This window comes from Bombina bombina, chromosome 10, assembly GCF_027579735.1.
Source record: "Bombina bombina isolate aBomBom1 chromosome 10, aBomBom1.pri, whole genome shotgun sequence".
Taxonomy (NCBI): Eukaryota; Metazoa; Chordata; class Amphibia; order Anura; family Bombinatoridae; genus Bombina; species Bombina bombina.
In genome coordinates this window covers 57,084,663-57,097,896 of record NC_069508.1, presented here as the reverse complement: position 1 = coordinate 57,097,896, position 13,234 = coordinate 57,084,663, and the positions used below count along the sequence as shown (strand labels likewise).

Below are 13,234 nucleotides of genomic sequence, written 5' to 3'. Positions count from 1 at the left end.
AATTCGATTCGAACGAACGAATGTATCAAAATTCGTTTTAAATTTCGAATTTTTAGAAACATTCGCCCATCCCTGAGGACAGTTAAAATAGTTTAATATGCCATATACAAAAACAAGTAATATTTTAAAACCAATTATATAATTAAAAATATTTTATTGGTTAGATAAAAAATGAGATTACACAAGTATATGTAAATGATATGATTGTTATAAGAATAATGTGTGAACCATACAAAAACAATAGAAATAATAGATACAAAAAATATATGATCACACTTCCCAATAGGCTCAACTGAATATAGAAACAAATTAAGTATTTGATATAGGTCTGTCCCCCTAACACCATCTAACTTGTGGAAAGCATGAAGGTGCTCCATAAAGACCGCTGCTCCATAACCCTGTCCGCCTGCTCTGATGAGGAGGACAGGAATTGCCACAATACAACCCGATCGAGTACGATCGGGTTGATTGACACCCCCTGCTGGCGGCCGCAAGATTGGCCGCGAGTCTGCAGGGGGCGGCGTTACACCAGCAGCTCTCTGCATTCAGCAATGTCTGTCGGACCTGATTCGCACTGTCGGATCAGGTCCGACAGACATTTGATAAATTGGCCTCTAAGGGTGGAATGATTGGTGTGATTTTACCATGTGGGAATTAAGGTTCAGAAATACAAATGCTGTAGCATATAAAAAATCTATTGAAGGTAAAAACAATCTAACAAATAAAAAAAGGGTCTAGACACTGAGGCCAGCAAATCACAAATAGGAATTTTGAATTAGCTGTTACACACAACATGGCTATTTATATGTGAGGATAGGATCAAAAAAGAACATTTAGCAATAAGTAATAAGTAACTTATCTGGTCCCCATAATGGGGAGAGGTATCTGTGAGAGCCGGATAGCGTGTGAGCAACTCTATGTGATGAGCGAGAGATACATCTAGTCCAACATAAAGTTGGATTAGCTCACCTTCAGGCTTCGCTAGCACCCCATAGAAGTCTACAGGGAAAGGGATTTAGCGAGGCTGAGATATCCGACCTTCAAATATTAGCGTACCTGAGTCTCTTGCTCAAGTGCCAAATTTTGACTTTCAACTTGTAATACCAGCGCAAGCGTTTGAGCTCTCAAGAGCGATACAAATTTAACACTCCACTTGCAAATCTAGCCCCATGTTTTTAAAGCAGGTGTTTTGACTTTTAGATTGTATTTAATTTGTGTTCAAGATTTAAAGTTTAACACTGGGATTTAAACTTTATTTGTATTTTTTTTTTAACTAAACAATATACATCTGGTTTCATAACTTGTGAACTGAGCATGTGCGAGAACTTTAAAGGGACATAAAAGTGCAAAAAGAAAATGCTTTAAATGCACTAATGCAGTTCCAGAGAAACATTGCACTACTGGTAGCTAGCTGAACAGATCTGGTGAGCCAATGACAAGAGGTATATGTGTGTAGACACCAATTAACAGCTAGATCCTGAGCATACCTATGTATGCTTTTCAACATAGGATAGAAAAAGAACAAAGAAAATGATAATAATAATTATAATACTAAATTGAAAAGTCTCTTAAAATTGCACGCTCTTTAGGTTTTCTTCTTCTTTTAAAAGGCAAAAAGCCATATAAACATCCGGAAAATAACACTTAAAATGGCTGCCATATGTCTCCAACAGGTCCAAGATGTTGAATTTGAAAAATACAAACATTCTTTTAAAATTACTGGAAAAGTATTTTGGCTGATCGGATACTAGTATTGAACAGTCACTTCACAAGATAAAGAGTATGTATTCATAACATTAAAGGGACATTAAACACTAAATACACGCTAGATAGAATGATACATTCAAAGAAAAGATTAGTTCATGACTAACATGTAGATGTATTTTTTAAAGTTTAATTAGTTTTTGTTTAAAAAGTGACAAAATAAGTGTAAAGTTTTAGTGTCTATAAAACACTGGGAGCTGCCATGTTGTAACTTGTGTTACCTTCTCTGCTGTGGCCAATTAGAGACAGTTATAAATAGGTCACTAGAGTGTGCAGCCAATGGTTGTGCTGGATTTAACAGTGTTCTGCACTTCCATTTCCAACAGGAACTGAAAAGCTCACAATTTCAGAATGGAATTACAGGCAAAGAGGACAAAATAAATAATGAAAGTATATTGCAGAGTTGTTTTATATATACAATTTATCATTTTATATTACCATCTCAAAGTGTTTAATGTCCCTTTAATGCACTTGAAAAGCCTTGGAAAAAATGGTTCATCCTGGACTTTTCAAAACAGAACCTCCCCCCTCAGTAAAATTTGCAATGCATTTTACAAGGGGATTCTAAAAATTTACCTGTCAAAGATGGAGCCTACACCTGCATTGTGCGCGCTGCTTCTGTGAACATGTAAACCGGTAGCAAGGAGAATGCCATCTTGTACTGAAACTGAACGGTGGGAGAAGGAAGCTATGAGCAACTCATTCCATCCTGAAAAACAAAAAAACATTTTTCTACAAAACACAATATGAATCAGGGGCTTCAAAAGTAAAGTAATTGCTTTATTCAAATCCAGATAGTAAAGAACTCAAATGCAGACTTCCAAGGTCAGCCTCCCTTAAAGTGATAGGCTTTGTAAAATGTCACCTATATATCATTGTATGTATTGTAGGCTTTTAGTGCCAACACGAAGGTACATGACCAACCTATGCGCTGAGATGCAACATTAAGTTTGTTCCCACCCTGATAGTTATGTAGATGTTCGCTCCCCCTAGACTTTTGTTCGAGAGCTAAAATATTACATTTAACCTGTAATATGAGTGCAAAAATAGAAGCAATCAAGAGATATCCTACATTAACTTTACAGCACCCCCAAAGAAGTCTATTATGTAATAGATTTAGCGGACCTCTGCTATCTGTGATGCAGATGTTAGAGAACCCTAGTCTGTGATAAAAAAAGTAACTTTAGACGTGTAATATGAGAACAAAAATAGATAATATTAATATTTTGAGCTACACTTGTAATCCAAATGAAATAAAGTGAGATTATCTAAAATATCCCGTCAGTTATGTGAGGTCTCAAAAGAGGTTTAGAAAGGTAAATATTAGCCTGAGAGCTGTTAATCTCACTTTCCCGGGTTCTAGATGTGAAGTAGACACTGGCATTAGAAAATAATGCTCAGAAGAAGACCCCAAAGATTTTGCAACATTTCTGTCCATGCTGGGCATCAATGCTGATGAGTTTTTGATCATCAGACCCTTAGGGGTCAATTTATCAAAGTCCGTATGGAGCTTGATGCCCCTTGTTTCCGGTGAGCCTTCTAAAGACCGCTGCTCCATAACCTGTCCGCCTGCTTTGAGGCACACACCCTGCTAGCGGGCAGCAATTCACAAGAACTGCTGGTGCAATGATAAATGCCGACACCGTATGCTGTCGGTATTTATCGATGTGCAGCTGACATGATACGCTACATCGTATCATGTCCGCTCGCATATTAGTATATTGACCCCTTAGAGTTTTATTATTGTCAGTGTGTTATTTGGAGTCTGGTCACTACTCCATTTTCTGTGTACATTAGCTGCATATATGTATGTGCATGTGTGTTGTGTATGTGCATGTGTATATTGTATGTGTGTGAGTGTATGGTGTGTATGTTCATGTGTATATTGTATGTGTGTGAGTGTATGTTGTGTTTGTTCATGTGTATATTGTATGTTTGTGAGTGTATGTTGTGTATGTTCATGTGTATATTGTATGTGTGAGTGTATGTTGTTTGTGTATATTGCATGCATGTGAGTGTATGCAGTGTGTGTGTATGTGTATATTGTATGTGCGTGAGTGTATGTTGTCTGTGTATATTGCATGTGCGTGAGTGTATATTGTCTGTGTATATTGCATGTGTGTGAGTGTATATATTGTGTGTGTATGTATATATTGTATGTGTGTGACTGTATGGTGTCTGTGTATATTGTATGTGTGTGAGTGTATGTTGTGTATGTGCATGTGCATATTGTATGTGTTTGAGTGTATGTTGTGTTTGTTCATGTGTATATTGTATGTGTGTGAGTGTATGTTGTGTATATTCATGTGTATATTGTATGTGTGAGTGTATGTTGTCTGTTTATATTGTATGTCTGTGAGTGTATGTTGTTTGTGTATATTGCATGCATGTGAGTGTATGCAGTGTGTGTGTATGTGTATATTGTATGTGCGTGAGTGTATGTTGTCTGTGTATATTGCATGTGCGTGAGTGTATGTTGTCTGTGTATATTGCATGTGTGTGAGTGTATATATTGTGTGTGTATGTATATATTGTATGTGTGTGACTGTATGGTGTCTGTGTATATTGTATGTGTGTGAGTGTATGTTGTGTATGTGCATGTGCATATTGTATGTGTGTGAGTGTATGTTGTGTATGTTCATGTGTATATTGTATGTGTGTGAGTGTATGGTGTCTGTGTATATTGTATGTGTGTGACTGTATGGTGTGTATGTTTATGTGTATATTGTATGTGTGTGAGTGTATGTTGTGTATGTGCATATGTATATTGTATGTGTGTGAGTGTATATATTGCGTGTCTATGTGTATATTGTATGTGTGTGACTGTATATATTGTGTGTGTATGTGTATATTATATGTGTGTAAGTGTATATATTGTGTGTGTATGGGCATATTGTCTGTGTGTGAGTGTATATATTGTGTGTGTATGTGTATATTGTATGTGTGTGAGTGTTTGGTGTCTGTGTATATTGCATGTGTGTGTATGTGTATATTGTATGTGTGTGACTGTATGTTTTGTGTGTGTGTGTGTAATGCATGTGTGTGAGTGTATGGTGTGTGTATGTGTATATTATATGTGTGTGACTGTATGTTGTCTATGTATATTGCATGTGTGTGAGTGAATGTTGTGAGTATGTGTATATTGTATGTGTGCGACTATATGGTGTCTGTGTATAATGTATATTGCATGTGTGTGAGTGTATGCTGCCTGTGTGTATGTATATACTGCATGTGTGAGTGTATGTTGTCTGTCTACATTGCAGTGTGTGAGTGTATGCTGTCTGTGTGTGTGTATATACTTCATTTGCGTGAGTGTATGCTATGTGTGTATGTGTATATTGTATGTATGTGAGTGTATGTGTCTGTGTATATTGCTTGTGTATGTTGTGTATGTGCATTTTGCATGCATATGAATGTATGTTGTGTGTGTATATTGCATGCGTGTGAGTGTGTTGTGTTTGTATGTGTATATTGCATGCTTGTGAGTGTGTTGTTATGTTTGTATGCGTATATTGCATGTGTGTGAGTGTGTTGTTATGTTTGTATGTGTATATTGCATGTGTGTGAGTGTGTTCTTATGTTTGTATGTGTATATTGCATGCGTGTGAGTGTGTTGTGTTTGTATGTGTATATTGCATGCGTGTGAGTGTGTTGTTATGTTTGTATGTGTACATTGCATGTGTGTGAGTGTGTTGTTGTGTTTGTATGTGTATATTGCATGTGTGTGAGTGTGTTGTTATGTTTGTATGTGTATATTGCATGTGTGTGAGTGTGTTGTTATGTTTGTATGTGTATATTGCATGTGTGTGAGTCTATTGTTATGTTTGTATGTGTAATGTTGCATGTGTGTGAGTGTGTTGTTATGTTTGTATGTGTATATTGCATGCGTGTGAGTGTGTTGTTGTGTTTGTATGGGTATATTGCATGTGTGTGAGTGTGTTGTTATGTTTGTATGCGTATATTGCATGTGTGTGAGTGTGTTGTTATGTTTGTATGCGTATATTGCATGTGTGTGAGTGTGTTGTTATGTTTGTATGTGTAATGTTGCATGTGTGTGAGTGTGTTGTTATGTTTGTATGTGTAATGTTGCATGTGTGTGAGTGTGTTGTTATGTTTGTATGTGTATATTGCATGTGTGTGAGTGTGTTGTTATGTTTGTATGTGTAATGTTGCATGTGTGTGAGTGTGTTGTTATGTTTGTATGTGTAATGTTGCATGTGTGTGAGTGTGTTGTTATGTTTGTATGTGTAATGTTGCATGTGTGTGAGTGTTGTTATGTTTGTATGTGTAATGTTGCATGTGTGTGAGTGTGTTGTTATGTTTGTATGTGTAATGTTGCATGTGTGTGAGTGTGTTGTTATGTTTGTATGTGTAATGTTGCATGTGTGTGAGTGTTGTTATGTTTGTATGTGTAATGTTGCATGTGTGTGAGTGTGTTGTTATGTTTGTATGTGTATATTGCATGTGTGTGAGTGTGTTGTTATGTTTGTATGCGTATATTGCATGTGTGTGAGTGTGTTGTTATGTTTGTATGTGTAATGTTGCATGTGTGTGAGTGTGTTGTTATGTTTGTATGTGTAATGTTGCATGTGTGTGAGTGTGTTGTTATGTTTGTATGTGTAATGTTGCATGTGTTTGAGTGTACGCTGTCGGTGTGTAGTACTAGCAGGTAAGTGGAATGTACGTATGAGAAACGTGTAAAAACATTCTTTATGAACCTCTGTGCCCTTGCTGTTATTTAATTCTGATAAAAAATATGCACAGATATGACCAGCTCCTTGTAACCTCTCCTGTCATCCTGATGAGTGATATTTACCTGCTCGTAGTAGGATGACTTGATCTTCTAAAGGCAAATCTGAGAAATGTGGGATTCTTTTGGCCCATTCAACTAAAGTAAAAAGTTGTTTGTCAGCTGCATGGCAGATATTGGTGACAGGATCATTCGTCTGTAGATAAAGAACATTTAATATAAAAATGAATACACTTTATACGGATTGATGTTTTCCTAAACTGTTCACTTCTTCACATTTTAAAGGCCAGCAAAAGTAATTTATAGAACATTACTTATTAACTTATGTATATAATCAGTACTCTGGGGAAAATATTAGTACAAAAATAAAAGCAGTCTATAAGACCCTAAAGACAAATTACTCAATAATATAGAAATAAAATCAGCAGCAGATAATAAGTGATCATCTAAGCCTTTCCCTTTATCTCTTCAAATAATTCTTGTAAAAAAGAGACAACTTGCTTTTCCAATAACACACACACTATATAATCGTATAAACTGATGAGAATACCTCTTACCAAGACAAAGGAAAAATAAGCACTGACGTAAGCAGAAATGACCCTATGCATGCAGGGGCAGTGGACATCTATATTGCCCAAAATGCTGTCAAGGGTGGGTGTCACTGGGCGATGCTGGTTTTCTTCACAAGCACATACAAACACACAGAGGTTCCATCCTCTGAGGAAGAAGGAGAAACGAACCATTGAAAAGCGTAAGGGACACTTTTTTTCGTAGGCACTTTTTAAATGCCGGACACTTGCGAATAGGATACTTGTACCTGAGGCACTTTATAAGTACAGGAAAATTGCGTTTGTGGTTTCAATAATAAGATTGAACCGGACACATTACTATTTTAGACACATTGGGGCCAATCTATCAAGTTCTGTACAGAGCTTGAGGGTCCGTGTTTCTGGCGAGCCTGCAGTTATGAAGCAGCGGTCTAAAGACCACTGCTCCATAACCCTTTCCGCCTGCTCTGATGAGGCAGACAGAAATCGACGGAATTCAACCCGATCGAGTACGATCGGGTTGATTGACACCCCCCTGCTGGCGGCCGATTGGCCGCGAGTCTGCAGGGGGCGGCGTTGCACCAGCAGCTCACAAGAGCTGCTGGTGCAATGCTGAATACGGAGAGCGTAATGCTCTCCACATTCAGCGATGTCTGTCGGACCTGATCCACACTGTCGGATCAGGTCCGACAGACATATGATAAATAGGCCTCATTGTAGATACCATTTTTATTGGAATATTTACCAAGTCTGGATCCAAAAGGAACTACAAACATATTTACTTGGGGATACTCCATATACCTACCAATACATACCTCATAGTGTTGAGGTTTTTAAATGTGAGTGCAAGAATGCTGTAAACTTTGTGGTACTTTAATAAAACAATATTACACTATCTCTGCTCCTCTTAAATGTCTTTTTACACATGACCTAAATAACTATACTTAGGGAACAACGAGGCACTTCCTGCTGACTCTACCTTTGCTCCCAAAGATTAGGAAAATTCAGGCTGGGCCTGCCATACTTCAGGAGTCAAGGAAGACACAACTACCACAGAGTCCATTTATCCACCACACCGGAGGTCTCTCCCTCACAGATCCAGCAACTCACCTCATAGGACTGAGGTAATTTCTAGTAAGTGGAATACCTACCGGATATATATACAGTATTTGGATTGTTGTATATTGACTATTTATATGGAACATTTTTAGTTATTTTAATTGTGTCTTATCCACCCTCAGCGCTGAAATAGCCCTTCCTTCATACAAATCTGTATTTTTGTTTTAAGCAGCACTGGAATTTTTAAGATATATATATATATATATATATATATATATATATATATATATATATATATACTAGCAATATTAGTGCGGATTTAGTGCTGCTTGCCTCTAGTCCTTTGTAATCTTACTTTGAAATGGAGAGTTCTACTTCACTATATATATATATATATATATATATATATATATATATATATATATATATATATATATATATATATATATATATATATATATATATTGTATATATCTAATGTGTATATATATATATATATTAATATATTTATTTTAATTTTTACAGTATGTAAAATAATTTTTAATAATTGTTTTTAATATAAACATTTTATATTTAATATGTCAGTAACTTCATGTGCGCTAGTCCTGCATTGGACATACATTTCAAACCCTGATGCAAGTTATGCATATTTTACAATTAATATGTTCTTCACATAGAAAATAAATGTTTTTATTATTAAATATATATTTAATAATCTATATATATCTGATAATGTTAATGTAAACTAAATATCTATTCCTATATATCTATAGGAATAGATATACAGGTATAGGTGTATATATACATATATATATATATATATATATATATATATATATATATATATATATATATATATATATATATATACATATATATCCTCCATGTGTATCTGCACTCACAATGCAAAATAAGGTCATCAACCAGCATGCAAAGTCAATTATATTTACAGTCTATTCCAATCAGGGACTGCACTCACTGGATTTGGATGAAAACTTAATTTACTAATACATTACGGTGACGTTTCGAGGTGCACAGACCCCTTCCTCAGACCAGACAAAAGTGCAAGTGAACACAGTGAAATATAAAGGAGCTAAGCCCCACCCATCCACCAACTGCAAAAATTGCACCAAAATTAGGTAGTCATGGTAACATCATGGTTACCAAGCAACAAATGCAACACACATAAATACAAAAAACAAAACCATATATATCATTTATTCTATTGCATATACGTATATCTTCATCTCCATCAATAAAAAATGTATACACCTATACTTTTTATATATATATATATATATATATATATATATATATATATATATATATATATATATATATATAAACAATACTGTATTCCATGCAATATATAAAAAAACATATAAAAAAGAAAAGAAACAAACCTATTGTGTATAAATTGTATTAATGTGTATCACTGAACTGTGTATTATAAGATACATCAGCTTGACACAGGTATATAGAGAGCAGTCGACTTGAGTGACAGGCCCTAGCCAGTATATGTTTGTCTCCCAGGGGATATATTATGGGGACAAATATCCTAGTACAGCCTGATGTCTTAGAGAGTGTGTTATGCAGACAAATGATCAATATTCAGCGCTATGTCTGAGAGCTGCAGTATGCAGAATGCTTCCCTTCAAACACTAGCCCCATCGTATGTGAGTAAACCGTTGTAGTGCATTCAAGTATCTGAACTATATGCTATGCATGTCTTACTCATCCCACAGTGTTACACAGCTATCGATAATACAATAGTACCTGGATAACTTCCGCCTGCCATGTATGCTGTATGTCACTAGGCAACCTTGTTGCTTAGTTGAAAATAGGCGCTGACGAACGAGTCCGATGACTGCGTGTGTCAAAGCAAATCTCATGGCTAATTAGCATAATCGACCACCAGGTATAATCCTATTGCACTGTGTGCAAGTGTATACCCGTCCCATCTAGGTATAATGGCTAGGCACATTTCCTGACACATTCAAGCATGCGTCAATCATACCAATCCTAAAAAAGCCCTCGCTTGACCCCTCCACGCCTTCTAACTATCGACCGGTCTCCTTACTTCCCTTTGCTTCAAAATTATTGGAACGACTAGTCTATAATCGGCTAACTCAATTTCTCACAACTAACTCCTTACTTGATCCACTACAATCTGGTTTCCGCCCTAAACACTCAACAGAAACCGCTCTTGCTAAAGTAACAAATTACCTGTTATCAGCCAAAGCAAAAGGCCATTACTCTTTACTAATTCTTCTTGACCTGTCTGCAGCTTTTGACACAGTTGACCATCCTCTCCTCCTAAAAATACTACATTCATTTGGCATCCGAGACACAGCCCTCTCCTGGTTTGCATCATATCTTTCAAACCGCTCGTTTACAGTTTCCTTTAACAACATATCTTGTGATCCTATGCCTCTCTCAGTTGGAGTACCGCAAGGCTCTGTCTTGGGCCCTTGCTTTTCTCTCTTTATACATCCTGCCTTGGAAAACCTATAGCCTCCTTTTGGATTCCAGTGCCACCTATATGCTGATGATACCCAAATCTATCTTTCCTCTCCTGATATCTCTCCATCTTTACTCAACCAGATTTCTGACTGCCTCTCTGCAATTTCTCTTGGATATCTTCACACTACCTAAAACTCAATCTGTCCAAAACTGAGCTGCTTCTTATTCCCCCCTCTTCGAGACATCCAACACCTGACATTTCTCTGACGGTTGTAGACTCTATTCTCAACACCTCACCCCAGGTCCGCTGCCTTGGGGTCACACTAGACTCAGAACTCACATTCAACCCACATATACAAACGCTTACCAAATCCTGCCAGTCACACCTACGCAACATTTCCAGAATTCTTGCCTTCAATACTCAAAATACTACAAAAATACTTATTCATTCCCTCATCTTGTCACGCATTGATTATTGCAATCTACTCTTAAATGGCATTCCAAAACACCACCTCTCCTCCCTCCAATCTATTATGAATGCTTCTGCTAGACTCCAAGACTTCGCACGTGCTGCTCCTGTCCTCTGGAACTCTCTACCCCGCTCCATCAGACTGTCTCCAACCTTGTATAGCTTCAGAAGATCCTTGAAAACCCCCCTATTCATAGAGGCTTACCATCTCTCCTCCATCCCGCATCCGAACCAAGCTAATACATGTACATGAACTGCCTGACTCACTGCTGCAAATACAACCGATGTAACAAGCTACCCCAACCTTATGTCTCTGCACCCTAAACCTATAGACTGTGAGCTCTCCGGAGCAGGGCCCTCTTCCTCCTGTGCTAGATTTGTTTAGTCTTGTTATGTTTTGTATTGTATCACAAATCTTTGTCATTGTATACCCCTATCATTGTACCCAGCGCTACGGAATTAGGCGGCGCTATACAAATAAATGATAATAATAATAATAATAATAATAGCGGATCATCATGTAGAACACGTCAGTCATCATGTTTAGAACTGAGAGGCTCACTGTGTCTGCTAGTGTTATGACTCTTATATATTTCAACCAAATAGTGTACATCTCCTAGTATTTCTGTTACGAGTACCAGACATGCCAATCAATATTTATTGTCGGTCATGTACTACCATTATGGGTAAATAATGAAGTATACAAAGGAACCTATCAATTGGGGTCATGCAATAAAGTTGCCAATAGATTATACTTGGGGACGTTATTGTGCATTCTCCATGTATTCAAAGAGTGTAATGTGTGCAAAATACAAATAGGTACATAGCTGGAATGTAGTATTGAGAAGAACTTAACAGCAGGTAGCACCGTGTCTATTACAGGCATATAGAGTGGATGTTAAACAACAAAATATGTTGCACAATTTACCTTGAAATGTGTCATATAGCCCACCACCATGATGTTACCATGACTACCTAATTTTGGCGCAATTTTTGCAATTGGTAGATGGGTGGGGCTTAGCTCCTTTATATTTCACTGTGTTCACTTGCACTTTTGTCTGGTCTGAGGAAGGGGTCTGTGCACTTCGAAACGTCACCGTAATGTATTACTAAATTAAATTTTGATCCAAATCCAGTGAGTGCAGTCCCTGATTGGAATAGACTATATATATATATATATATATATATATATATATATATATATATATATATATATATATATATAAATAAACCCTGCCAGGTCTAACTTTTCGGGGTAAACACACTCCTTCTTCTGACAAACCCCCGAATTGTCACATTCTAATAAATATGAGTGCTTCTTTTTTCGTTTGAGATTGGATACTTACAGAGCACCCTGGCAGTTGTTGAACTTTTGGTGAGAGTGCACACACCCTGCAAACCTGTATGTATATATGTATATGTATATATATATATATATATATATATATATATATATATATATATATATATATATATATATATATTTATATAAACAATATGTTCAGGTACATTGTGAATTGTATATGAATAACTCTGATAAAGCTTGTTTGAAGAAACAATCCTAGCAGCTTCTTAGTAATACTCTATTATTATTTATGCAAATGTATGCTAATTATCATAGCCGAGATATATTTTTCCAATTATGGGCTAGATTACGAGTGGAGAACTATTTATTGCTCCTGCTTGTGTGTTGACTCTGCCAGACAGAGGCTTTTTGCAAATATCGGATAGCGCAAAACCCTGAAGTCCGAATTTAGCGACCGCATTAACATATTCCCCAATGAACTTCAATGAAGTATTAAAAGTGGAAAAAAACTAACACCCTACTTGCACGCAAAACAGATCTCATTTTCTCAAGTGCGCTAACCCAACATTACATTTTAATATTTTACATTCCAATGTTCTTCACATCAAATAGCATGTTCTATTTATTCAAAAATAAATATTTCTATTTATAAATATCTGATGATTTTTTGTTAAAATATATATCTATATAAATATATAATCCAGAAATAAATGCACTCACTGGATTTAGGAATCACACAAATCCTTTAATGTGACATTTCGGGGCGTTCACCCCTTCCTCACCCCTTTAAAATAATTTGTATTAGGTAGTTTTATTAGGAGCATAATTGTGCTTTGAAATTTTACAGTTTTGTTGTCTCGCATTTCCAGAGCTCT

The 13,234-nt window shown here is 36.4% G+C and overlaps 1 protein-coding gene across 2 annotated transcripts in view; it reads right to left on the bottom strand.

Annotated features, from left to right (window-relative positions):
* RXRG (retinoid X receptor gamma) overlaps positions 1-13,234 on the bottom strand; it is a 115,279-nt gene that overhangs the window by 37,515 nt on the left and 64,530 nt on the right. For both annotated transcript variants that reach the window (XM_053694074.1, XM_053694075.1), the window contains exons 6-7: positions 6,581-6,710; positions 2,341-2,473 (exon numbers count right to left, since the gene is read on the bottom strand). In XM_053694074.1, coding sequence (XP_053550049.1) covers positions 2,341-2,473; positions 6,581-6,710 — 263 coding nt within the window. The remainder of the gene's footprint in view (positions 1-2,340; positions 2,474-6,580; positions 6,711-13,234) is intronic.